At 40.4% G+C, this 27,669-nt stretch overlaps 1 protein-coding gene across 11 annotated transcripts in view; it reads left to right on the top strand.

The window, feature by feature from the left end:
- The window catches only part of NTNG1 (netrin G1), a 229,726-nt gene that overhangs the window by 175,392 nt on the left and 26,665 nt on the right, over positions 1 to 27,669 (top strand). For 3 of the 11 annotated variants that reach the window (XM_082227886.1, XM_082227892.1, XM_082227889.1), the window contains exons 6-8: positions 10,196 to 10,261; positions 13,140 to 13,199; positions 21,063 to 21,230. The exons of 2 other annotated variants lie outside the window; for them this stretch is intronic. In XM_082227886.1, coding sequence (XP_082084012.1) covers positions 10,196 to 10,261; positions 13,140 to 13,199; positions 21,063 to 21,230 — 294 coding nt within the window. The remainder of the gene's footprint in view (positions 1 to 10,195; positions 10,262 to 13,139; positions 13,200 to 21,062; positions 21,231 to 27,669) is intronic. 6 more of the 11 variants (XM_082227893.1, XM_082227896.1, XM_082227894.1 and 3 more) reach the window with 4 other exon arrangements.

Genomic DNA, 27,669 nt, shown 5'->3' with positions numbered 1-27,669 from the left:
AATTGCCGATAAATGTTGAAACTAGGGTATACTACTGATTTAATAGTTCTAATCAAGATAATTTCTGTTTGCATTAGAAGATTTTCAATTCTCCTAACCATTTCGTTTGCTCGGTAATAAATAATACTGCCTATGATGTTGACAACTGGCTAAAACAAGCCTAGACAGGCCGCCTCTTCTGGCTTTAGTGGTTGCTTGGTGTGCAAAAAATAATAATAATCTGCAGGTGACACTTTTCACAGCATGGAGAAAAATATAATCACTTGCTAATGTCTGAATGACAAGCTGCTGTTAAAGTCACAGCTACGGTAATCGATTACAATATTGGCAAGCCTAGTTGTCTTCGGCATAATAATTCACACTAATGAGATGTACAAATTGACTGTACACTGCACACATACATTAATTAACCAGATATGGAAAAAGATATGTAGAGAATGAAGTAAAAAGGAGGGGGCAGCAACAGAAAAGGCTTTCCAGCACCTCTGTCCCAAGTAAAAAAGCTATATTCAGGGAAAATGCTACTGATATCATATGCTAAATGCTGGGTTGTTACACTCTAAATTACATTCACCCTCATTTTAAATAAAGCATACCCATAAGAAACAGATCTGTTGACTGCAGTCCTAACCCCACTTACCTGGGAATAAGGTCTGCTGAATTTTCTTCTGAGTAGACATGGTTAGAATTGCATTATTAGCTCCTAGTTACATAAAGCATGTTTGTGTCATGTTAGCATTTTTTTCAAACCAGACGGTTTCAAATGAAACTTTCTTTTTAAAAAAGGGCTTTTTAATTTTAATTTTTTTAACTGTGTTTTTTTAAACTGCTCTGATCCTGCTACTAGAATTATGAGATACTGGGAAAGGAAGCAATCATTACTTATGTCACAACCATTCTGCAAGGTGGTCTGTTTCCTCAATCTGGCAGCAAGTCGACCACATAACTTGAGGCCAACATGGTTTTAAAAATACGCTACAGTGGGATCTCAAGTTTGGGTACCTCTGTGAAAAAATGAAATCTTCTGCTCTGTGGAAAGGAGGATTCAGAAGTTGCTAAAGAGCTAATATTCAGAGACACTGAAATATTTCCCTCCTGCCCACTCTTCTTTCAAGAGTGTTAGGGAAACCATTCTGGCCATAAACTATGCTGAGATTTGTTACCAGAGTGTTTATTTTATCAGCCATTGACAGAAAGTTTCCTTTTTGTAGAACAGTGCCTACACCTGAGGTCTCCTGTCATGAGTAGAAAGTGGTGCAGCCCAAGTAAAAAAGTTATATCAAGTGATTCTGTTGCTGCCTGTGTAGGTTGACTCTTATTCCCTATCACAAAACATGACACAGCCACTAACTTAAGGCAGTTGTAAAAAGCGATTAAATAAATGCATAGAGGAAAAGCCTTCACTAGCTAATAGTTACGATGTCTGTATGATTGCTAGTCGCTGTAACTCTCATGTCCTGCTTTTTCGGTATCTCAAAGGCATCTGGCTGGCTACAAAGAGAAAGCGTGGACTACATAGACGCTTGGTCTGATTGAGCAGGTTTAGTCTTATGTTCCTGTACTTTAAGAGGTATGGGATTATCTCTGAAGCATTGCAGGGGTTCTTATTTCAATAAGAAGAAATGGGAAGAAAACATAATTTCATTTCTGTGTTATCATATCCTCCAGCATTTCATGGATGAAAATAGGGACACCCTTGAGACTTGTAACACTCCTGTTCTCACATTCTCCTCTCCTTTCTCACACACAAAAGTTGTCACACTTTGCTGAGGGCTCTTCCATACCTCCTGTGCACCGTATTATAACTTCTCCTGACTCTAGCTTTTGCATCAGTAAACTTATCTTAACAGTTTCCTACAATATTTACTCTCACACTGGATCTGGTTGTAGTCATTATAGAAGAACTACAATTCAAAACATATTCAGCAGCAAATGGTTGGCCAGAGTGGGAAATGGAATGAAACTCTTAAAGTGAAGAATCTGGTCTTCACTTTAAGACAGCTAAGAACCCAATCCTAGGCATGTTTTCCTAGCAAGTCCCTCTGAGTTATTTGGAGCATACTTCTGTATAAACACACCTAGGATTGGGCAGTAAGAAAAAATAAACTTGAATGTGGCCATGTGATATACCTAGATGGTGTTATATTAGGAAAACCACACCCTATAATATATAATATGTCTATAGAGTGTTCTGCTATTATGCTATGCATTTTATATTTTTATGTTGTAAACCAACCAGTAATCGATGAGGATTATGATGCCCCAATATGTTTTCAATGCAGGCCTCTTTTTGAATTTCTGAACCCCATCCCTTCACAGCCATTTTTTAGCAGGTGAGCTCAGAATATCCTTGCAGAGCTTTGCTGCTGCTGCGTGCATAACTTAATATGATGATTGGGGCGCTACTAATCCAACACTGGCACTAGAAGAGAATTGGAATAGCACAATGCAGTGAACCAGTGGTAGGGTGGGTGAGCAGGGCAATTAATGAGAGGCCAGGCCAGGGATATCACTTGAAGCAGATTCAACTTACTCTGGTTTGCTTCCCATCCTCCTCCCTTGTACAGCAGACACTTAAGCAATTCTCAGACCCTGGGGTGCTGTGGGAAATTAAATGTGGCTAGACACAGCCACTGTGCTGCTTGGAACATTGCCCTAAGAATCAGACAAGCCTTTCTGATGAAAAACAGCCCAACCAAAGGACAGTTTCAGGTTCGTTCACAAGTGTGAACAGTAACCCAGTCCCTTGCTCCAAGCAAACAAAACAGAATGAGACAGAAAATGCATGTGCTGCCTAACTGTAAATAAAATCTCCCAAAAGGTTTGTGGAGAATATAAAGTATACATTAAAATTGTCATTAAAAATCAGAATTAACAGTGAAAATGAAGAGTGGACTTCACCATTGTACTATTCTGAATGTTCAGGCTGCATGAGCATTTCAGCTTGCTAAACAGAATGATCCCCACTGTCTTATTTGCCCAAGTGGTGGAGCATCTCCCGAACCCCCACCACAGAGGGAGGATGGGGGAATGCCCCATTGTCCAATAAGAAGTCCTTGCACAGGGCTTCTGCGTATAGATCTCCTTAGTTGAATTTTCCCCATACATTATCAGCTAAAATACATGTCAACTTTAAGTCATGGTCTACCTTTACATTTGGGGGGGGGGGTATCCCTAAGCAGCTTACAAGTATCCTACCGTAAGTATTGCAGTGAACATTCAGAAAAGACTAAATATATTATTAAAATGTCCGCAGTTGGGCCTAAGGCAGGGGATGGAAGAGACACAGGGAGCTGCAGGTGTTGGGTTACAGCTCCCATCTGTCCCGACTATATGCCAAACTGGCTGAAGCTGATGGGATTTGGGCTTCAACCTCCAGAGGACCACGGGGTTTCCCACCACAGCCTAAGGCACACTGGTATGCAATTATACGTTTCACACAGTCCTCTGTCATGAAGGAGGGAGGCAGGCAGTTGGAATAGTTTAACAAATTTCCTGCTTCTCTCTTCTCAGTAAGCAGACCAGGAGCGGTTGCCTAGCAACCCCAGTGCTCACTTTCTTTCCCTGGAAGAGGCCTAAGGGCAGCAGCAATTAGTGTGACCAGATGAAGAGAAAGATGGGACTCCTGTGCTTTTAATAGGTGTGGAGAAGAGGGAATTTTAGCAGATGCAGCTTGTCAGATAGGGGTGAGGGAAAGTTACACCTGCTGGAAATCCCTCTCCTCTACCACCGCTAAAGGTACACAGGCCCTTTCCTCCTTTGCATCTGATCACTCTAGCAACAATCTGGTTCCTGAGGTTTGAGAGCCCACAGATTTCACATAGCTATCTCTGAAAAAAACAAAGGGGTCACTCATTTCTTTGTACATGTGCCTTAGGGAAACCCATCTGCCAGTAGTTTTCAGAGTTATCCACCTTGGTACTGGAGGAAGCAAACACGTATCCGATTAAAAAGATAGCTCACAGCTGGCGTTGCCAACTTGTAGCTGTGTTGTAGCTGTGTCTTTAGCAGGTATTAGTGACAATGTTTATCTCCATGCTATGAGAAGCATAGCTGTTGATTCCTCTATGGGAAAATTCCCCCCACCCCACCCCCCGTTCTGCCAGTGTAGGTTCTAGGGTCCAACTTAACTGTGGACAGGCATGGGAACATATAACCAGGGCTTTTTGTGACCCATTCAAAGGTTATGTAAGTGGATAGGTGTTTCCATATTTTTAGGGCCTGGGGACTGAATTTCAATGGTGGGAGAAGTTAAACTCATGACTTCTAAGGCAGACAGCCCTCATTTTTTTAAAGCTTTGCTAGGAGCTACGGGGGGGGGGCACCAATTTCTTCCCAGAATGCTGCTGAGGATGACAATATGTCGCAATGAAACATTTTTCTGAGGCAATATTGGAAAATATAAATGGTGGAGGCCAGCCAACAAAACACAGCACGAATCCTTGTAACAGCTCTTCCCACACTGCTGAACTTCTCCCTGATCTTCTGAAAGGCAAAAAGCAGAAGGGAGAGCCGCCCCCTTTCTTCACCCTTCAAAAATGGGTGAAAGTTCTCAAAGGCGAAAAAATCAGGAGAGCCAATCACAGATATCATGTGCTATGTATGTTTTGGCCATATAACATACTTAGTTGTCTAAAGATTCATCTTGTGCAGCACCACATGTCACTCACTACCAGTCATGTCACTCACATTTATTATAGAAAAACATCATTTTGGTGCCAATTTACTTTCACCTAGGCAAGGATCCAGCATGTGCTGCCCACCACCCTCAAACAAACACCAATTCATCAATTATGTTTGTGTCTCTGGCCATTTTTCTGCCAAGTGACTATGTGAATCACCCTTAAAAGTCTACATCTGTTCTTGGCTAAGGTAAGAACCAAGAATAATTAATTAATTCCATTAATTAGTGCAATGCCTATTGTGGAGAAAAAGGAATGAATGGTGATTGATTGGTTGGTTGATATATGTTACATTATAGACACCTGTCTAGTAGACCATACCATGACCAAAACATGCCATTAGCCCTGTTAAACATTCGGACCTTTCATCACATGCCAAATATAGTCTTGCTCATTCCTTTCTTCCATATATACAGAACGGATAGAACAGGGAGTTGTATCGCATCCTCTAGCCTCATTCTGATCTGCGTATCAGACCATCCAAGTGTCCCTATTTTCCAAGGACAGTCCCGGATTTACAGAAGCCATCCCAGTTTCTGATTTGATCCTGGAATGTCCTGCTTTTCCTTAGGACGTCCCTATTTTCATCAGAGAAGTTGGAGAGTGTGGAGTTATGCAACCCCCAATCCAAGGAAATAAGTAACTTTACAAGCTTTAGAAGATATCTGAAGACAGCCCAGTATAAGGAAGTTCTTTTAATTTTTAATGTTTTATAAATGTTAGAAACCACCCAGAGTGGCTGCGGCAACCCAGTCAGATGGGAGGGGTATTATTATTATTATACGTTCCTATTTTCATCGGAGAAATGTTGGGGGGTATGCCAGATTTCAGGCTTCCTCAACCTCAGCCCTCCAGATGTTTTTGGCCTACAACTCCCATGTTCCCTAGCTAGCAGGACCAGTGGTCAGGGATGATGGGAATTGTAGTCTCAAAACATCTGGAGGGCCGAGGTTGAGGAAGCCTGCCGTATTTTCAGTGGACTTTCAGTTTTGACCCACAAAGCCTAACACAGGTCGCCAGCTGTGTGCGATCATCCACTAGTGGCTCAGTAAATTTCCTGGTTTTGCTTCCAGCAAGAGAAAGAATCACCATATATCATAGATGCATTTTGTTTAGCAAGTTGTGTAGGTCTGACCCATACTACTGATATCAAAATAACCATAAGAAATTCGCCAGAGGAGTGGGGCTGATACCGGTAAGCACAGTGAGCTAAGTATTTTATAAGAATATGCTTCCCCCACACTTTACATAATTTGGAGTAACTGATAACATTATAGCTTACCTATTTTTGGTATGAAAGCTTGTATTTGGTTATTATTATTATTATTATTATTATTATTATTATTATTATTATATTTTGCATATGTTGTATATCCTGTATACATGTCATAATCAAAATAATTAAAAACAATTATTTGCTAGCAACCATCACAGCACGCTGTTCAGCATAAAGCCCAAAACATCATAATTAAGTATGAATATGTTTTATATGGCATTGGGTGATTTTTTTAAAAAAAATCATCAGAATCTGAACATCTCTTTCAAAAAAACACAGCTGCTGAAGACAATTTTACAAAAGCAAGCAAATCTTTGTCAGTACCTGAATGGTAAACTATGTGGGTACTTTTTGAATGTCATTTATTTATTAAGATTTATACTCCACTTAATTATTATTATTAAAAACCCTCTAAGCAGTTCATAGGGACGCGGGTGGCGCTGTGGGTAAAAGCCTCAGCGCCTAGGGCTTGCCGATCGAATGGTCGGCGGTTCGAATCCCCGCGGCGGGGTGCGCTCCCGCTGCTCGGTCCCAGCGCCTGCCAACCTAGCAGTTCGAAAGCACCCCCGGGTGCAAGTAGATAAATAGGTACCGCTTACCAGCGGGAAGGTAAACGGCGTTCCGTGTGCTGCGCTGGCTCGCCAGATGCAGCTTTGTCACGCTGGCCACGTGACCCGGAAGTGTCTCCGGACAGCGCTGGCCCCCGGCCTCTTGAGTGAGATGGGCGCACAAACCCCAGAGTCTGTCAAGACTGGCCCGTTCGGGCAGGGGTACCTTTACCTTTACCTTTAAGCAGTTCATAAAAAGATAAAATTAAGACAGACGTACGGCCATACTTTAAAACATACGAAAGTTAAAATGCTAAATCAGATTAAAAGTATCTCAACTTCATCTCTGGAGGAAATCGTATAGCATATAAATTTAATAAATAAAAAGTTCTGCCTTTGTGCATATCCACAACCCCTGCACTTTTTAATAATAAAAAAACAGCTCTTTGAGATCACCGGCTGCATTTTACAATTCAATATCTTTCTCCTCAGACTTACCTATACCCCTGCAGAGATCTCAGAACTATTATGTTATTTTCCTGCTGCTCTGGAAAAGAGAGTTCTTAACAAATTGCGGTAAATGAATGAGTGGCTATTATATGGCCTGGCTATTAAAGGATTCTGATTGAAGCCTGTTGAGAATGAGTCATCTTTTCCAGTTACCTAAAGACTTCACAGGCAGCCTCCAGAAGAATCTCTGAGTGACTCAGAAGTTTTCATCCCACTATTCAAGCATTTTTTTAAAAGCCAAATGTGCAGAGATTGGGTAGTGTTCATGCTGTATCCAGCCACAAATTGGGGGGAAAATGAAAAGCTCAATGCCTAGAATGAGGGCCATATTTGTCACAGGGGGAAAATGTAATAATTGATATACTGGCGGTGGAACAAGGCTTAAAAATAATTCAAGGTTCAGCCCAGTGGAAGCAGCTTCAATCTAAAGCTGAAGAGGCTCTGTACCATTATTATTTTTAAAGGAAGATGCTTGAAGGATCCAGTAGTTGAAGTAGGAGATGGGAGGAGCAGATCAAAATAGGCTGAGAATGTAACAGGATGTGACTAATAAAGATATCTTTAAGAACCTCTGAGATCTAGTTCTCATGGATAAAGGGGTAGATACCAAAACCCTATTCAGTGAGATGTGGGGGTTTTTTGTGGCATCACAAGGTTGGAGGAGGAGATATTAGACAGTTCAAAGGTCAAATGTGACCAAGACTGCAACTCTAAATAAACGTATAAGGAATAAGACCCACTGAACCCAGGACGACTTCTTTCTGGACAGTCATGCATAAAATTGCATTGTACAACTGAAGATTAACAGCCAAAGCAATCCAAACCCAGGGCCACAAGCAAGAAAGGTTTTAATGAGAGGTTATTATAATGTTGTATTGATTGCCTTTTAATGTATTTTATTGATTGCACACCACTTTGTGAGGCAATTGGCCTACAAAGTAGTATAGAATTTATTTTTTTTACATAAATGGCCAGAGCAAAACAGGGAGTGGGGAAATATTATATATATATATATATCTTCTTTTTATATATTTGCTGTGCCAGCTCCAGACTGGTGAAGATGTGGAACTCAAGAATCAAGCCCCTTAGGTGAACCACAGGCTATGGATACATTGATTACTGGTATTCCACTCCAAAAGCCACCAGCGCCTCATATACCAGCCTGCAGCAGAGTCTCATCAGCGCCAGTGGCACTCTTCACTGGTGGAGAAAAACATGAGCTCCATCCCCATTCAACCACCAACAGAGAGGCTTAGAATTGCACTCTCAAAAAATTGCTGTTACCCAATTAATCCACTAGATCAGGGTAGGCAACCTGATGTTCAGAACTTCAACTGATAAGTGTGTATAATGAACAAATTATTGCCGGGGTTTTGTTTTGTTTTAAAGAAAAGACTGGGGCAGAGCTCTGCCATGTTGCACAAGACATTAAACTATTGAGTCTATTTAATAGAATAGCAGGGGGTGCACAAAATAGCTTGATTTCTTCATTAAAATTGGTCAACTGGTTGCTTTGCACAAGGAACAAACGTAGCAGTAGCCTGCCATGTTGATCAGTAGTCCAAAATAATATCCAAACATTCCACCCTGCAACTTGCCCCTTTCCAAAGCAGTAACAATGCACAATTCATCGAGGTGTCAAGTCTTACAACTGAGAACCATGCACACATAAGTCAGATCTCTTGCCTTTAAACAGGAAACCAATTACAGTGTGAGGATCAGGGTGGGGAGGAAGCATGTGAAATATGGTTACAGAAAATCATACCTTCACAAAAATGCTGTAACTTCTCTAGTTGATAAATGTCCCAAACATGTTGAAATGCAATAAAGCGTTAGATTATTATTATTATTATTATTATTATTATTATTATTTCCCGTTAAGCAAAATTTTATTTCATTGGTGCTTCTTTCCTGTGATTTTTGTTGTCATTAGCATGAGTGAAATAAGACACATAATGGGAATGTTTTAATGAAGAAAGACAGACACACTACTGCAGCTAAAGAACAGCTGTGGAGGACATATTTTCTAATTCTGCCAGGGCAATGCGGAAAAAAATCCTTTGATAATTCTCATCAGAAAGCAAAACAGTGATCAAGAAGTTCGTAGAAACTTAGTGATTATTTCTGCTATCACATAAGTATTTTTTTTCCCTTTAGTTGCTTTCTACATATATAGTTCACTGGATATTATAAGAAATCAAGTGTATTCATTCTCTCTAGAAACCCCAGTCTACTTATTTTTAAATCTTTTGCTATAATTTTTGAAAACCTGGCTTTCTCTAGCTTCCAAGAGCACGGAGGACCAAAAATTATGTAAAATGCCTTTGCTATCCTAGGCTCATATTCTGATTTTATATTTAGAGTATGGCTTTAAATAGGAAGTGTTGATAATTTGTTTATTTGCTTCACTACTAGGTGTGGTTGCAGGCAAAATGGAAGTGTATGTTTGTAGGGTTCTAGTTAAGACTGGTCCACATGTGTTAATTCATCACTTGGATGACTAGAACAATGAATGGGCCATCATCACAGATGTGTTGTTTATATGCCAAATAATAAGTAGCAGTGTTATCAACGTTAGTCAAAGTCATCTTTCTTTGGACTGGCGTCTTTGGCATGTATGCCTAGTATGTTCACCCATGTAATTGTTTATAACAATATCATTTAATGTGTGCAACTAGCAAGTTACCCAGAGATATAAGTGTTCCCGAGGAATCATCAAACATGGCACAAATCAAAGAGCAGAGCCTATCCTCTCCTCTCCACTGCCCCATCTACCATCCCTAAACATCATCCTTGACAGATGAGTTTCTAGCCTTACCCCATAGAACCTAGTTATTAGAGAGGTCCTGTTATCCAGTGTCCCTTCCTGTAATACATATTTTAACATCAAAATTGGTAATGTTACATTATAAAAGCTGAAATGTCACACACACACACACACACACACACGTGCACACAAAAGATGTAAATGTCCATTCAATGTTTTGGGAATCATCAATTGCTTGTTCTTGTTCAATGTGGCCTTGATGTATTGTCCAAGTGTGTCATTGACAAAGTCCAGTAATGGATGTTTGTGCTTTATGTTTTTCTCCATACACGTCTGTTTAGAAATAAAACAAATAAAAAATATCTATCAGCAGATGTAAATAACAAATCCTGATTTTTCCTGATATATGCAGCTCCTCCAAAGTTTGATAGGATATGGCCGAATATATCTTCCCTTGGGGTTTCTAACCCAAATCAAGGTAGGATTCTGTAAAATTCCTACTGGTCTATACTTTTAACTGCTTTCATAGAATCTGAGATGATGGCAAAAAGGACAAAACACATTTTTTTTCCTCTCTTGGGACTAATAAAAAAGTATACTGTCCAAAAACAACTACTGGGAATTATCATAAAAAATGACTCTTACATGAAAAGGCTTTATATAATGTGTACAGATCTTCCTCACCAAAGTTATAAGCACTTTTATAGCTTAAATTGAATATGAGTCCCTGGAGAAGACTGGAATTGTATAGGCATCAAGGTTTGCATGATAAATAAGTTTTGAGAAATTTTGAGTGCCAGAGATTTCTTTTGTCTCCATCAAATCATTTCTTAATGTCTCTCTCTTCTGCTTTGTTTTCTTAATTGAAATGAATGTTATTTCGGTTGGTATTCAGAGCTGAGGCTGCATTGAGACAGACTTATGGTGGTGGTAGCAACAGTATTCTCAGGGAATTTCTTTGAACAATGCAGCATGTTCAAAAAGCTGGGGTTTTCTCTTCTCCATCCCCCCCCCCCCGCAAAAGGTCAAATCACACTGTAGGTTGATTCCCATATCCCGTATCCTTTTTTGTGTGCTTAAAGTATTACATTTCCACTAGCACTGACAGCAATATTTCTTTCTGAAATCCCTAGTGCACTAGTTTCACATCTGAATTCCAGTGATATTTTCACACACACACACACACACACACAATTACTGTCAGACTGTGGCCTGATGATTATTCTGGGAGTAAGGTTTTTTTAAAAAAAGACAATAAAGAACATATATAGTTAAAATGCTATCATTTTAAACATTTGTTCTCCTACAGAGCTTTTATGCAGCAAATTCATTCAGTCAGGTGTAAATGCGTTCATTATATCACATGGAATTATCTTGTTTTCCCTCTTTAAAAGCAAATAATATTGGTCTACAGCTTGCCATCGTTATACACAGGATGTTCCTTTTAAACTCTAATGAATACAGATGGAGGAGGAAATGAGCAAAAGAGGATCCAGGAAATAGCTTCTAAGCTAAAACAAAATGTATTAGCAATTTGTTGGAGAGCTAGATTGGAATGAATGCAGTCCTAGCCCTTGATCATAGTGATGAAATTGAGCCTGCCCTAGATACATACATTACTAACAGCTAGAATTGCCTTAATCATGGAATCCATATTATATTTTACAAGTTTCTTCAAATGTCCCTTGAAGAGGTTACAGTAACCGATCTGTCCGCTACAGCTCTCCATCAAGATTGACACTGAATTTGAGAGCACATTATTTATTTTGTATTTCTCAAGCAATTGACTATTGATGGCACTGAGTGAATTAAGATTCACTTAGCATTTCTAATGGATTTTGTTATTTAACAAATTAATTGCAAAGGGTCTTTGGTTTCAACGTAACTTCCCACTGAATCTTGAGCAACGCAGCATTAAGCACTGAGGTCAAGCATCAGCTATGATGCTCAGGTAATGATGTAAAATGGGAACAGAACTATCCTTCTCATATAGGGAATAGTTTGCAAATGGTTGTGTGACTAGCTCAGCCCATTAGCAGTTTGTCAGAAAGCAACAGTTACAATTACAATTGCTTATGATAAAGTAGGACGGTCTAAGCATCAAACAACTAAAAAAGCGTGTAATAAGCACTCTCTCTCTCTCTCACACACACACACACACACACGCACACAGATGGCCAATACTGTTGAAGCTGGCAGCCCTGATCGCTTGTTTACCACAGGGTTCCACAAACTTTGGTCTCCAGCTGTTTTGGACTACAACTCCCATCATCCCTAGCTGGCAAGACCAGTGGTAGGGGATGATGGGAATTGTAGTCCAAAAACAGCTGGAGACCGAAATTTCAGAAACCCCGGTTTAGCAGGAAGGAGGAGACATCTGACTGAATTAGCCCCATACCCCTCCACTACCAATAGATCTGTTGCCATCTGAACGTGTAGCACTGATTACATTTTAGACCACTTATATTTGATGTACAAGCATCTCACATACACATTTGTAACACTACAGTTAGGGGTCTTAGATCCCCCTCCCCCCAGCCTGTTGTATTGCAGGTTGTCAATCCATGTGCAGATTCCTGTTACTGAATATCTAACTGCAACAGTGGCTGAGTTTTTATCAATAGTATTTCTCAGACTGGTGAATGGCACTATTTAGTGGAAAGAAACTCCAGTGAAAATCCACATTACATATTTTTACATGCATAGCTGTCAACTTTTCCCTTTTTTTAAGGGAAAATCCTATTCGGAATAAGAGAATTTGCCTTTTAAAAAGGGAAACGTTGACAGCTATGTTTACATGGCTGTTTATTTGTATATATTTTTAAATAAATTATATATGAATGTTTTATGATGGGCTATATTTGTAATGCCTAATAAAGGTTTGGCAAAGTAAGTTATTGAATATCTCTTGATCAGGGCATGGAAGTACAGCAGAAGTTATGTTATGAAAAAGGAACTGAGAAATCCCAACAAGATACTGTGTGTGTGTGTGTGTGTGTGTGTGTGTGTGTTTCAGGGTTTTAATTAAATTAAATTAAATTATGTTATATTTATATTTAGTAGTGAGGGTTCTCTGAGGTCACCTGTTTAAGCTTCATAGCCACAATACCTAACTCCTGAGATAAACCTGTTTTATTTTACAAATATATCATACATAAATATCCACATCCAGTATTACCAATAGTGCAATCCTGTACATGTCTATGCAAAAGAAACTCCCATTTAGTTCAAAATTTTACTCCCATGTAAGTTTATATAGGGCTGCAACAAATTCATCTTAGGTTCTGTTTGGTTTTTTAAACTTGTGCCTATATAACAATTTCCTAATCTACTCTTCATTTTTTAAACCTATCTAGTTGCTCCAAAATTAGCTTTGTCTACTGTTTCTTCTGTTCAAGTTGCAAACCACAAAAGAGGTAGGAATTCTTGCATTCATACAGTGGTTTCCTAGCGTTTGTCCTGTGTTGTGTAACAGATTGCACTGTATGAATCTGGAATAACTGTGATGTGATGTCTAGTATCATCCCATTAGTGAGCACAAATGAAAGAATTAAGCATTGCTAAGGACATGAACCACAAAAGGGTCACATAAAAATGATTCCTAGGCTGTGTCATGTTTGTAAGCCACCAGGGATATATTACTGATGAGCAGCCTATATATATATATATACATATACACACACACACACACACACACACACACAAATAAAATCACAGCAGCCATATTTTTGACAGAAGTTGGGGGAGGGATGTCCTCTAGATTGTGTTACTAATTTGATACAGTAAATGAGAAACTATAATCCAGTAAAGTACAGGCAAGTGAATCATGCAGAATTGATTCCATTATATGCCTTTGATAAACAAAGCAATCATTGGGCAGTAGCCAGCTAAGCAGTTCCACTACTACAAGGACTTTTAACTGCACAGTAGAACTTCACCACCTTCCCATCTCTCCACACAACCCCTAAATCTGCTCTGGAGAGTTAGAGGAACCCCTGAACCGATTGAAGGGTTTGAGAGAGAAGAGAGTGCAGTTAAAAGTCCTTGTGGAACTGTTCAGTTGCACTTGAATGTTATAGCCAATATATAACATCCATTCCCCGACCACCACCCCACAGTGAAACTTTCTCACACCTTTTATGGAAACATGGGGTTCAGTCCACTAAAAATTATTCTCACACAAAGTACATTGAAATGAATAGTTGCAGCATTTTTTTGGTAGCCACATTTCTTTTCAGTGGAGTTTAACTGATGTGAGCAGTATTGTACCACACACACAATAAACTGCACTCATCTTTTTGGGAAGTTGCTTGAGCATCCTTGGTTGTTTTGCTTAAGCAGAATCGTGTATTTTTTCCTTGAATTTTGCTTTAAGCAAAATTTGGTGGAAATTCTAGCCTTGAACTTCCTGGTGAACCGGCTGCATCCATTGGATTCCATGTGCCCTGATATGGTTTCAATATTTTATCAAAATAATGGAATTATATTGACATTTTAAAAGCATAGCACAATTGCCTTGACAGCTCCCAGACAGTCTGTCCCAGCTGAGCATCTGTCATTTATAGACCAGAACTATTTTTGCTATTTTTCACTTCTCAATTTTATTTGTTTAAGCATGTGAACAACACATTGCAATATTTGTGTAAGCCAAGCTATTGTTCTCAATATGTCCTTAGTCATGGGATGAGAGTTGCCAAGGCATATGGGCTGATTTAAAACAACAACAACAACCCTTGACCTTTGTTTTGCCCCAGGGGATGGATAAATGACCCACACCATGAACCTGGAGTAGATTATTTCTAATGTAGAAATTGTAATTTGATAATGAAAAATATATTTGTTTCCATATTTATATTGTACAAGAGAAGAATAAGAAAGTTTGATATAGCGTGGGGACAGTGGTTTTAAAATGTTTTTTTTATCATCATAGGATAATGTTACTACCATGGTAGTAACAAATGGAAATGTTCGTTTTGGGGGATTTCCTTCCATTGAGCATTTTCAAGCCCTCCATTGCTGCTTCAGCTGCTAAGTGCAACCGAAAACAGAAGAGGTGGTTCTTCTATAGGAATAACAAAGTATTAAAAGAGAGGAAAGGAGGAACAATATTGCAAGGGATTTATTGCACCTGTAACTTAGTAAAGTGTAACCCTTTGGGAAGTGTGGACCATAGTCTGTTTTTGCAAAGTGGGGCAAGTGGACCAGAGGCACTGCACAACATTTTGGAACTCTCACATCCCTCTCCCTTCTGCTGTTTTGAAATTGAAAATCCCAAGTTCCACTCCCCCGCAATGGATTGCTGGAAGGAAAAGTGGAATTAACACACCATTTTTTGTCTGTAATAGTACAACAAACTGAATCAAAAAGCTAGTGAGAAAAGCTGAGCAGAAAACTCAGGGACAAATATGGAGGATGGGGTTAAAATCTGGCACATCCCAAGTGGGGGGAACCATCTATTTTCCTTGGAATTCTTCTGTGGTTGTTCACACCCCTAGTTACCACCACCAGGTTGCTGAAAGAGGCAGCACCAAAGTGGGTATGGGGGGGGAGTGTCTTTTGTGTCTTCTGGCACTGTGCTGTGTATCAGAATGCTGGGAGATATAAATGGTGGCCTCTTCTAGGTGTCAACAGACTGGGGAGTGGGATTGTAAGTTTACAGATAAAGTTGTGAAATAATAATAAGTTGAATCAGACATACCAACAAGCCATATAATTATAGGTGTATAAAGGTTTTCAGAAGGTTCTATATTCTAAGAAATTAAAATTATATCGAGATTTACCTACAGAATAATGACATTTGCTTGTATAAAGACAAGTCCACAAAATTTCCTTGGTTGCATGGATGGCCAATTCATTTGTCTCATTTCTAGCTCAGTGCTACAGAAACTGAGCAGATAAAAGAAGTTTATGCCTTTCAACTGTTTGTTTTTATCTATTTTGTATCCGGAGTAGGGTGACAGAGCTCTACCATTACCTGTAGACATGCTATTCCAGCAACATCAGGAATTCCCAGTCACATGGGAAAAACCAACAACTTGGTTCTCTTCCACAAAGAGCATCACCTCTTTTGGTAACTGGGGGAACAGTTGTTCCCATTCCCCTAAGGCCATTTCAGAAACAGCTGTAGATGGTATTTGAAGTGGCTGACGGCAGCCTCCCTCTTCACTGTTTCTTCCATGCACCCAAAGCCCCTTTCATGGCACATCTCTGTTGTTCCAGAGCTTCTCTTGAACAATAGTAAAATGAGGTCCTTACCTGCTACTGGCCTAGCAAGGATGCAGGTGGTGCTGTGGTCTAAACCACTGAGCCTCTTGGGCTTGCTGATCGGAAGGTCAGCAGTTTGAATCTGCGGAACGGGGTGAGCTGCTGTTTCTGTGTCCCAGTTCCTGCCAACCTAGCAGTTTGAAAGCATACCAGTGCAAGGAAAGGTAAACGGCTTTTCCATGCACTCTGGCTTCTGGGATGGTGTTCTGTTGCACCAGAAGAAGTGATTTAGTCATGCTGGCCACATGACCCAAAAAGCTGTCTGTGAACAAACGCCGTCTCCCTCAGCATGAAGCGAGATGAGCACCACACCCCATAGTTGCCTTTGGCTGGACTTAACCATCCAAGGGTCAGTTACTCTTCTTCTTTTTACCTTACTGCCCTAGCACAGCAGGTTTTGTAAGTTGTCAGCTGCTAAGAACTATAGAGCTGGACTGTGATATTTTCGCTATCTCCAGTTCCTGATTTAAATATAACACCCACCCCACCCCCCACCGGCCGGTTATCATAGTGGAACTATTCTTTTCTCCCCGCATGATATGTTTTTTGCTGTAATTATGTAAATGTTATTTGTATGTCAACCAATTACAAAGGAAGTTTAATTGTTTTTCCCTCAGCCTACATCCAAACACAGCTTGATTATTTCAAGACATGTTCTTTGAATCCAAAGGACACAATCCAGCCATAAAATACTTTTAGGTCCCATTCATTTCAGTGGGAGACTTGCCTGGAATATAAGCAAGGAACACAGTGGGAATTAATTCTGAATGAACATGGGAATTACTTCTGAATAAACATGCATAGGATTTCTCTGTAAATCTAACTGGCTGAAATCAATAGAACTTGTTTCATGCTTCACATTGGCTAGATTGTGCCCAAACTGTTTATTTTGGTGATGCAGTTACAATGGTAGCATCACTTCCATTTTTAAAAAAGAATTCACATTATTCATGCCTTATAGTAACAGAGGTTGTATAGTGGTGGTTGTCACTTGTAATGACTGCTATGCTATTTTAGATATTCCAAGCACTATGGAAATTTTTAGTACCTACTCTTTGAAAACAACAACTTTTAACTACCTCTCAATTTAAAATTATGCAACATATTGTTGTTGGTTTGCTGAGTGGTGGAAATTATTTGCAATATGGGCTTAGAGTTTGGCCAATGGGTTTGGCCTGTATGGGTTTAGTGTGAATCATGCCAGAATGACAGGAAATTGCGCTATTGTAACAAAAGCCAGATCCCATGGATATTGGAGAAATGAGCATGAAAGTATATTGTGCATTTAATTTGAGGTTAAAATAGGGCAGGTGTATTCTTTTCTGGACAATGTATCTCTTTAAGAGCTTGGACAATAGCCCAAGCTCCACAGGTATGCTTAACGTTACAGTGAGGAAAGAAACAACACCTGTTCACTTACATTTTGCTTTGGGACTCTAAAAGGGACATGTTACCTGTTTTAGCTAGAAACCTTAGGGCTGAGAGACCTGTGCTGTCAATTACAGTATTCCTTTATTTCTCCATCATACGTTACCTGAATGTCAAAAGAGCCCCTTTCCTTTGGCTTTGCTAGGTCCTACCCATACTGCTCTGATTTGGTAGTTAAAGGAATATGTCCGGTGTCAGGGTTCTAAAGTGCCTGTCCTTGTAGGACTGCATTGTCATTTTTGCTTAAGAGAAGGCTGGCTTTGATAGGTAAAAGATGCATGGCATGGCCAACCTGATGTGCAGACAACTCTACTTTATGTTGGTGAGGTTTCCCATGAAAGATCCTCTTGTGGTGAGAGAAACCAATACTGTGAACCTGAAGTGAAAGCGTGAATGTGCGTCAGAAGGGCTTTATTCTTCTTCAGCATGTCCAAAATACTCTTAGTCATGTGCTTGAAAAGTCAGAGTCAGTAATAAAGAGGCAGAGTAGGCGACAGGAGGCAACATTATAATTTGCTGAGCAGCTTTGCCATTTCAAAGATCACGGCCATTAATTAGCAATTGAGTTCGTACTTAACAATCCAGTGTTTTCCTCCTAAATGACTCTCTTAAATTCACAAAGGGAAAGAGGTCTGTCATGGAAAACTCCTCCGCCTTTATTACATGCATTAATTCCGTGTCCGGTTGAGGATAGTCATCAGACAGGACTCAATAGCTAAGAGGGGCTCACTGTATTAAAAAAATAAAATAATTCAAGACAACAACTGCTCAAAGCATAGCTGGAAGGACAGCTCTTCTTTATAAAGCTTCAATTAAGAAATTGAATAATTGATGAAAAACTATTTTTTTCCTTCCAGGAAGTTCCAGGCTAATGTGGTTGGGGAAAGTTGCCTTGGGTTCGGTTCCATTCTGTTTTTTCCCCCTTCACTGTTACAAGTCTCCCATCTTGATTACAATCAGTATCCAGAAGTTCTCTCCAAGATGGCCAGGGTCATTCAGTCAGGTGAATCAGCTGCTAACCCAGTGACGTTGCTTAATATGCCTGTTGCTTAATATGCCTGTCACTGCTGGTGTTATGTACTGAGTTGAATAGGATCCAAACTGCAGCAGTCTGATTGGTCCTAGAACAATAGGATCCAAAATGCAGCAGTCTGATTGGTCTTAGAACAATAGGATTCAGAATGCAGCAGTCTGATTGGTCCTAGAACAATGCAGCAGTATGGTTGGTTGGCAGGAACCACCCAATCATGCTCCAGATAGAAGTGAATCCACAACCTGATTGGCTTACAGTAGAATTCCGGAATTAGTCAATCATGTGCAGCCCATTGTGTAAATAATGTATATAAAGCAGATACTTTGAGGGGACATTCATTCATTTCCTCCTCACCACTATGAGCTGAATAAAGAGCATGAAATCACTTTGCGACTCTGAGTATATTTCAACTGCTAAAGTGCCTCATAGGAACCTAGGAAGCTGCCATAAACCAAGTCAGACCGTTAGTCCAATGAGTTCAGTCTTGTCTTTGCTGACTAGCTGCAGTGCCTCAACTTCAGACAGGGTTCTCTCCCAGCCCTACCTGGAGATGGCAGGGATTGAACCTGGGATCTTCTTCATACAAAGCTATCGCTGAGCTATTGCTCTTCCCCATAAGCACTTAATAAGAGAGTTCCGACTCTCTTGCATTGTTTGTATAGCCATTTCATGTGATAAGCTGACTGTGCAAATGCAGCATTCTTGCCTAATATAGTATGATAAGAGAATGGCTTCATCTAGCTATTTAAATGTAGACTGGTAATTCTAACTAACACTTAATTTGAAATAAAATATGGGAGTTATCGCAGAGCTGTCAGAATTCTATACTAAAACAAGAAAGAGGAAAATGTTGCAGCTAGTAACTAGCAAGCATAAGATTTTGGTCCAACGCAGCAGAGACATAAATATGAAGGCATTGGGCTACATTTTTGTATCAGCAAGAGGTGATACCTGTCATTTGAATGCCTTGTCCCAGTGACAGATTTCTATCTTGCATTTTCCTTGACTTCTCCATAGCTAAAGAGTTAGTTCACATGTTGAATTTTTACTTTCATGCACCCGGAACCTGGTCTATTGAAGGAAATAAGTCTCCATGATACTCCAGGGCACAAGGTTTACCAAAACAGGCAGTTGCATGTACATCAAGCATCCACTTCCTTCTTTAGCTGTCAAACATCTTCAATCAGTATCCCCTCAGTTCCATTCATCCCGATTCATGATGGGCATTTTGAGGGGAACAGTCAGTGAACATGTGATGGGAGGCACCACACATTAAGGTGGAAATAAAAGTCATTCACATTCCAAGTGGCAACGCCACTTATACCACACATGTTTGTTTTATTTATTTAAGGATTTCTATCTCATCCTTCTAAGAATTCTCCAGGGCAGATATACAATTATATAAACAAAATAGAAACAATAAAAAACTAAAGACAATTAAAAATTCATATAAGCATAGCATAAAATCAGATTCTCCAGGGATGAATATGGTTTTAAAGGCCTGGGGAAATGAAAATGATTTCATCTATTGCCAGAAAGATAGCAGAGTCAGTGCCCAACAAATCTCCACAAGGAGAACATTCCATAACTGGTGCATCACCACCAAAAAGACCCTTCTCACCTCAGATGGTGGAATACCTAAGGGAAAGTCTCTGAAAACTACCTTAATGTATGTGCAGGCTGAAGTAGAGTCAGGTGAGCTTCAGGTACCCGAGACTTAAGTCATGCACGGCTCAATTCACTAATCCTTTGAAATGAACTAGAAATTGATTGGGAGCCAGTGCAGCTATGTAAGCACTGATGAGGTATGAACCCAATGCCCATTCTCATCATCTTAGTAACTGTATCTTGAACTAACTAAAGACAATCAAAGGCCGCCTCTTATAAAATGCCACAAAGCAATCTAACCAAGAGGTTACAAGAGAATGGATTACTAGGACTAGGCCATGTCTGTCAGAAGGGGTCATAGCTGAAACATGTCAGCTGCGGCAGAGGGCACTCCAACCTGTGGAGGCCACATGGGCCACCAGAGGCAAAGGTGGACTAATAAGCACAGCAAAGCTGCAAATGTGGTCCATCAGGGGGAGGGCAAGCCTATCCACCCAAAAAAGTGCATTTAGCCTTCAACATGTATCATGAGAAATTCCCAATAATGCATTCAGCTTCTAGCAAAATCACCAGGGTTTTTGTATTTATTTATTTTTTTTAAAGGAGGCTATGATTGCACATTGTGCAAAAGCCATCCCACAAAACCCATGAAAGGTTTACAGCTGCAAATGCTTCTGCTCCATTAGACCTACAGATTATAATACTACTCTCAGTGCTATGTAATGGATGTCTAATCATTCTAACCTGCCTGAAAAGAGATACCACCTTCATACAGTCAGACATCTGTGGTTGTCTATGTACGCTACTGTAACGTTAATTAACATGTTGTGCTGCTGTTCATTCATAATCTATTCATGCTTCATTAATATTTTTTTAAAAGAGCATGTGAATTGCTATAACTGCTGCAGAATACCCTTTTGTGTACATTTTTGTTCTTCCTTGCAAGACTGTGAATGCTTCGGCCACTCCAACCGGTGCAGTTACATCGATCTGCTCAGTGCATTCATTTGTGTGAGCTGTAAACACAACACTAGAGGGCAGCACTGTGAGTTGTGCAGGCTGGGCTACTACAGAAATGCTGCGGCAAAACTGGACGATGAAAATGTATGCATAGGTCAGTTTCATTCTAATTCTGGCGTTTCGTTCTCTGCCTTTTTTCAGCTGTTCAGACCTCTTTAGTACAAAAGCGAGACATTTCCAACGTTTCTCTTCGTTGTACCAGCTGAGCCAGAGTGAGCGTTTTCAATGGAGAATCTGCACACCTTACATGCATTTGTTCTAAGCCTTAAGCGTCTAGTTTGAATAAGGACTACACAGGGTTGTGATGGCCATCCTCAATATTTTAGACATTTTCCCCCTTCAAAAAAAAACACCACACCTTGATATTGCCAATTGCTCTAGGTCTAGACCCCTAAGAAATCACCAGTTCCCAACAATGCATCCAAAACCCGCCATTACAGCCATTGAAACACCAGCATGAGATTCCATTGGAGAATCTATATAATTGGATCAAAAATTACAGGATTCACAGATCACAGCACCCACCCATATGTAGCCCAGTACATATAATAGAGTGCAGGTCTTCAGGACCCATAGGTGGGCATAAGACCATGCTAAGTGGGTCATACCAAAGCAAGACTCCTCAACCAAGCATGGAGAGTGCAGCTCCTCTCTCCCCCCCCCCCTTTATGTAAGAGCGTTTCCTCCCCACATTGCCCCTCCCAGCCTTACTGCCATTTCCTCCCCACTCCCTACTGGGAACATGCTGCCTGGCTATCCATCCCATTTTCCATGGCCCCAGAATGGCTTGTGGCAGGATGCCCAGAAGCCATGGGATACCTCTCCATAGAAAAGAGGGGCTGGTATTGTTTCTGTTGATGGCACCGGTGGGGCACTCACTCAGGGCAGGAATGAATCCAGGCATCCCCAATTCTAGAGAGCAAGCCTTCAAATGTGAGGGTTTGCTCACTAGTAAGGACTGCTACTCCACTGAACACTTGACTTGGAGTAGAAGGGTTGGACAGGAACAGTAGGGGATCCCACTTGAGCTTAATGGGCAACCATGCCTAAGATATTCAATTTTGGGGGTGCCCTCTATTTTGGGTCCAGTCCCCTTGAGATTTTTATAGTTCCCCATCACCTTTGATTATGAGCCTGGGTAGATTTCTCTTGCTGCAGCTAGATTTCCAGAGGAGGGTTCCTTGGGGAGTAAAAGCTACTTGGGTTCAGCTATGGTAGGACTTTCCTTTTTCCTTTTTACTCTCAGTTTAAAGTTAGTGCATAGGTGTTGTACTGCTGTCACTTGCAGTCCGATTTTCTGAAGACACTCCCCAGTATACAGTTGTGGGGCTTTACTGCCAAGAAAATGTGCCCATATAGGATTGTGACTTTACAGCCTGATTTGGATTGCTATGTGTTTACTGGAGAGCAGGTCTCACAGGATTATTGAAGAGTTTCAGTCAAATCATTTGTTCATTCAGGAGTAAGATTGCAATGCCGATCCCGCTGACCTGGGAATATGCCCCATTGAATTCAGCAGGGCTTCCTTCTGAGTAGACATGGCTAGGGATTCACTGCAATTCTTGCTTTATACACTGACTAGGCAGCCAGGCATCTTGCACACTCAGGCCTCTTATGCACCTGCCCCCTGCCTGCCAATAATACTTAGAAGTAAGGTCAATTTAGTTAAATGGGACTTACTCCCTATTCAGTGGCTGAGGACAGCAGCAAACAATTGCTGTGTAGATTAGGTTGTGAGGTTACTGAAGCATTTTGATTTATTCTGTGTACATTTGATTTCAGGCACATTGATACAAGGAGAGGACAGATAGGGAGGTGGTTCTGAGAGAGGGGGGGAATTCATCTACTGAAGCTGACAAAAAAAGTAAAGAAGGAAAGGGAGCGGAGACTCAGCTCTCCAGATTAATTCATTAATCTTAAATTAATATGCAGATCTAATGCATGTCTACTCAGAAGTAAGGCCCATTTATTTTAATTGGACTTATTCTCAAATAAGCATGCAACTTTAGTATGTCAGGGTTGATTTGGAATGCAAATTAGCTTTATTGAGTTGATTTTTAAAAAAGAATTATAAGATGGCAACACTTTGCAAATTAAGAGGGGGGAAATGGTTGTTGTTTTGAAATGACAACTCTTACGTTGATTCAGTGAGGGAGAATCTGGGGAGTTCCTTCAAATCATCATCCAACACAGGGGCAACAAAAAGAACACCTGATATCTGTATTAGGTTCTGAGGGTGTTGAACCTCCCTGAGAAATCCTGCTCATTTTTATTTCAGGCAAGTTGACATTAGGAAGGGGACAAAGGGCACAGAGAAATGAATTAAAGGTGGCAGAGAAGGTGACACAAGCTGGAAGAAAGTGAGGAAAGAAAAAGCCAAAAACAAGAGGGCAGGTAAAATGAAGTAAAAGGAAGAAAGTTTGAGAAGGTGAAGAGAATGGCATGTGCAGAGAGAAAGAGGAAACAGACAGATTGTGAAAGGTGGTGACAACAGATAAAGTACTGAGAAAGTGCAAGGAGGAGGCAAAGAGGAGATGGAAGAAGAGAGGAGAGGAAAACAGAAGCAATGCAGGTGATGGAGGCCAAAAAGTGCCAGAAGGTAGGGAAAGAAAAAGGCAGCAACAAGGGATAGAGAAATAAAGGAGGTGACTCATTTTATTGGAAGTGATAGAAATACTTTTTTGGTAACAAAACACAAGCATGAATGACTGTGCTGGCTTGTCCTCTTGCTCAATATTGACCACAGCCCCTGCCCCTGAAATAAAAAATTACCCGGAAATCAAAGACCAGGGTACAACTATTAAAAGGGTTCAAAAGTTTGACCAACAATATAGGAAATATTGGTTCACTTTTATTGATACCCCAGGGTTTGATATGTGGTGAGATACTAGCACTATTAAATATAAATCAAAAGTGAAAATGTGAAAGTGGATCCCATGTTCTTAAAGTGTGTCTTCAGTTTGGACTGGTTGAAGGCCCCTGTAATAGAGCAGTCACAGAATATGGAACTGATTTAATTCCAGTAAATTCCATTGTATGAATGAGAAATCTGCTCAAACCTACAGAATCTGAAAACTTTATTAGCATCTATGTATTCAAGAGCAATGTTGGTACTCCTTGTTTCTGTTCCCTTATTGATACGTGTAAACATACGCAGGAATGTTCAAAAGCAAAGTAAGACTGACCACAGGAAAATCTCAGGCGTAAAGACCAGCTGCACAAAATAATGAAAAGAATGATTTTAAAATATGCCACAATATGCGCTCCTGTAAACCACAAAAAGGTGGAAATTGGCAGCTATTTTCCATTGTAGAGTAGATTCCCCCGGAACAAGTTTGTTCACACAGCCCAATGCATACTAGATTCCACAGGTTGCAATGCTTTAGACAAAACCTCAATCATAGATCAAGATTACTGAAAACTGAGCTTTGCCCAAATACAAATGTAGAGAATTTCACAAAATAGGGCCACTTCAGGTGTGATGAACTTTCAACACACACCATCCACATGCAGGAAACTCACCTGCAGTTAACACACTCCTAGCTTTTTTACCACAACTCAGCAGGGTACCAACTGTGCGTAGAACACGAAAAAGAAAAATCTGTATTTAGGATCTGTAATAATGTACACATAGAGTTCATGCAATTTCCTGCACAGAAGAGTTGTCCATGTAGGAAATAAATCCTAAACCAGCCCTTTAGACCAGAATATAGTTCATAAATTGGACTGACCAAACCAAATTCAGCCTACCAGTTCTGTATTGTAGGCTGCCAGGGGATTGATAGCCCTATTTTTTTTTATTTTTGCAGCACAGCATTATTATAATTGTTGCTGTTGATACTGTTTTTTACTTTATTATCCCACATTTTTGTCCATAGTAGGCTGTCATGCATTGTTGGGTTACAAATTCTGCAAGACTGCCATAAGGTCATGAAGTTAAATGTGTTTTCCTAATCAGCTATCAACTCCAGCTCCTTGCCAATGCACGATTCTGTGCACATAAACTATAGATGGTACTTGTTTGCCAATTCCTTCCTTCAAATAGAACATCATTAGTCAAGTACAATATACTGCATAGTCTCAAAAAAAAATGTTACACTACAGCAACAACCATTTCCTTCAGACATTGTTTAGGGAGCATCATTGTCAATTTCCCAGATCAACATTTATCATAAATATAGCCTCACTCTATGGTCATTAGCTACCAAATTGTCTTAAAACCATGATCTGCTGAGGAGGTTCTATGTTGTTTTTTAATTGCACATCTAAGACCCCTGTATTGTATTACTTAAACAAACAAACTTTTGTGCTTGGATTAGAATTTCCTCTACCCACCACAATGCCTTCTATCATTTATACAGAGAGATTTTTTTATTTTATTTTAGCAATTTAAAGTATATTTTGTGCAATAGAAATACAACAGATCCACGTTAATCTAATTTTTTTAAATAATCAGGATAGAGTGAGGTGTCAATCACAACTTATTTTGCTCTCATGCACAAAGTTTCAAATACCTTATTTCATAAATGATTACAGCATCCAGAAACATGCATGGACATACAATATAACGCTCACATCCCTTTTCAAGTCATTTGGTGCTAAGTGAAACGAAAAGATTGATTCCTTTGAACTTAATTACGCTGCACTAATACTAACTACGTGTGTATGACAAGTAACAAGACAGCCGCTCATACTGCCCTGCTCAATACAATTAACACATCCGACAAGCGCAGGTCTTTTAAGCAGAGCATCATCTGCTAATTAGCGCTTGATAGAGACAAGGAATTATCTTTCTGATATCAGAGGCATGTGCCTGGCTTCAGAGATCTGTGAGGAAGGCACCTCATAGTTTCCTCCTTTTGAACTGGAAACGGGCAGGAGAAAAGGGCACCAGTACCCCAGCTGGTAGAGTCTGAGGGGGCTCATTTAGAGCAGCTCTCTGAAGCAGGAAGGCAACCAATTGCCTATGTAAGAGTTTCGGATCAAGGCCAGCAGGGAACCTAACTACAGTGGTGCCTCGCAAGACGAAAAGAATCCGTTCTGTGATTCTCTTCGTCTAGCGGTTTTTTCGTCTTGCGAAGCAAGCCCATTGACGGATTAGCGCTATTAGCGGCTTATCTGCTTATCGGATCAGCTGATAAGCGGCTTAGCGGCTTAGAAAAAAGGGGGGAAGGAAAAAAACCAGCAGGTACTCGCAAGACATTGTCGTCTTGCGAAGCAAGCCCATAGGAGATTCGTTTTGCGAAGCACCTCCAAAACGGAAAACTCTTTCGTCTAGCGAGTTTTCCGTCTTGCGAGGCATTCGTCTTGCGGGGCACCACTGTATTTGTAAAGCTAAAGAACTGGCTGGACTTTGAAAAAGCCGTCTTGGAAGGAAGGAGAGATAGACACTTGGAGTGCACCAGTGGCAGGAACCTGGTCTTCCAGACAGTGTTTTATTGAGAAGTGCCAGGGCTCAACTCTATCTGGAAATCATAGCTTGGGGCCCCCTTTCTTGAACATATGGAGATGTTGGCCCAGCTCCCACAAAAATCAGCACCCTTCAATGATGGAGAAACTTCCTCCTTGCTGTCTTCAGCAACCTAAGCAACAGAAGCAATTTTTTTTTTAGGTTCCTGTGGTACCTGGGTTTTTGCATTCTGATTAGGCCCGTCGAGTGAATGTATTTAGCTGTTTCTCATTGGCTTCTGCACTTACAGTCGTGCACAGAAGATCCATGATCCTGATCCTATCTATGTGCATGTTTGCATTCATGGGGAAAGCATTAGTATGAAACAGGTTGCAACAGATTTATAGCCACAGCATTGTCATCGTCCCCGGATTGTGCTCACACTTTCCTCTTGCCATATCACATGACTTGCTGCAGCGGTGTGTAGGTTAATGTTCGGGGGGGGGGGGTACCTCCTGGCTGCAAAGGGGCAACCCCAGAACAGTAATTTATATGGAGATGCAGTGGGCAGCCTCAGCACAGATAATTTGGTTTGCGTTTCTCCGCAAAGCCAGAACAGCAAAATGTGCAAGCAGCATTTGAAGGTGCATAGGAGCAATTAGTTGTGTGATTGATTTCTTCTGCTGCACAGGAAGGTATCTTGTGTCACACTAAGAGGCCTCATTTGACAGTTCAGGAATGATCAGCCATGCTATATATGTGGGCAGCATGTCCAGTCCTTAATACTTTCTTGGCACATAACTCACTTTGCACGAGTGAAATCTGCCTGGGGCTGGATCTAGACATGTCAAAGAAGCGTTTCAGTTAAATGCGTTGTAAACTTTGAGAAATCGGGTTGGCAAAAAAGGAACTCCACATCGCCATCTGGTGTCACAGTGTTAGACTACAACACATAAAAAATGCTCTTTCTTTGCCAATGTAGCTGAATCCAAGGTGAAATACTAACACCATTGAAGTCAATGCCAAACTTTTGTTGACTTTAGCAATGACAGAATTTCTCCCTCCATTTGTTAAACGAGGTAAAGGCCAATCAGCTCTTATTTCCATGTAAACATCTGACTTAAAATCCCTTCATCCACCTCTG

The sequence above is a fragment of the Podarcis vaucheri genome (assembly GCF_965113315.1).
Source record: "Podarcis vaucheri genome assembly, chromosome: 6".
Taxonomy (NCBI): domain Eukaryota; kingdom Metazoa; phylum Chordata; class Lepidosauria; order Squamata; family Lacertidae; genus Podarcis; species Podarcis vaucheri.
This window is presented reverse-complemented; position numbering and strand designations above follow the sequence as displayed.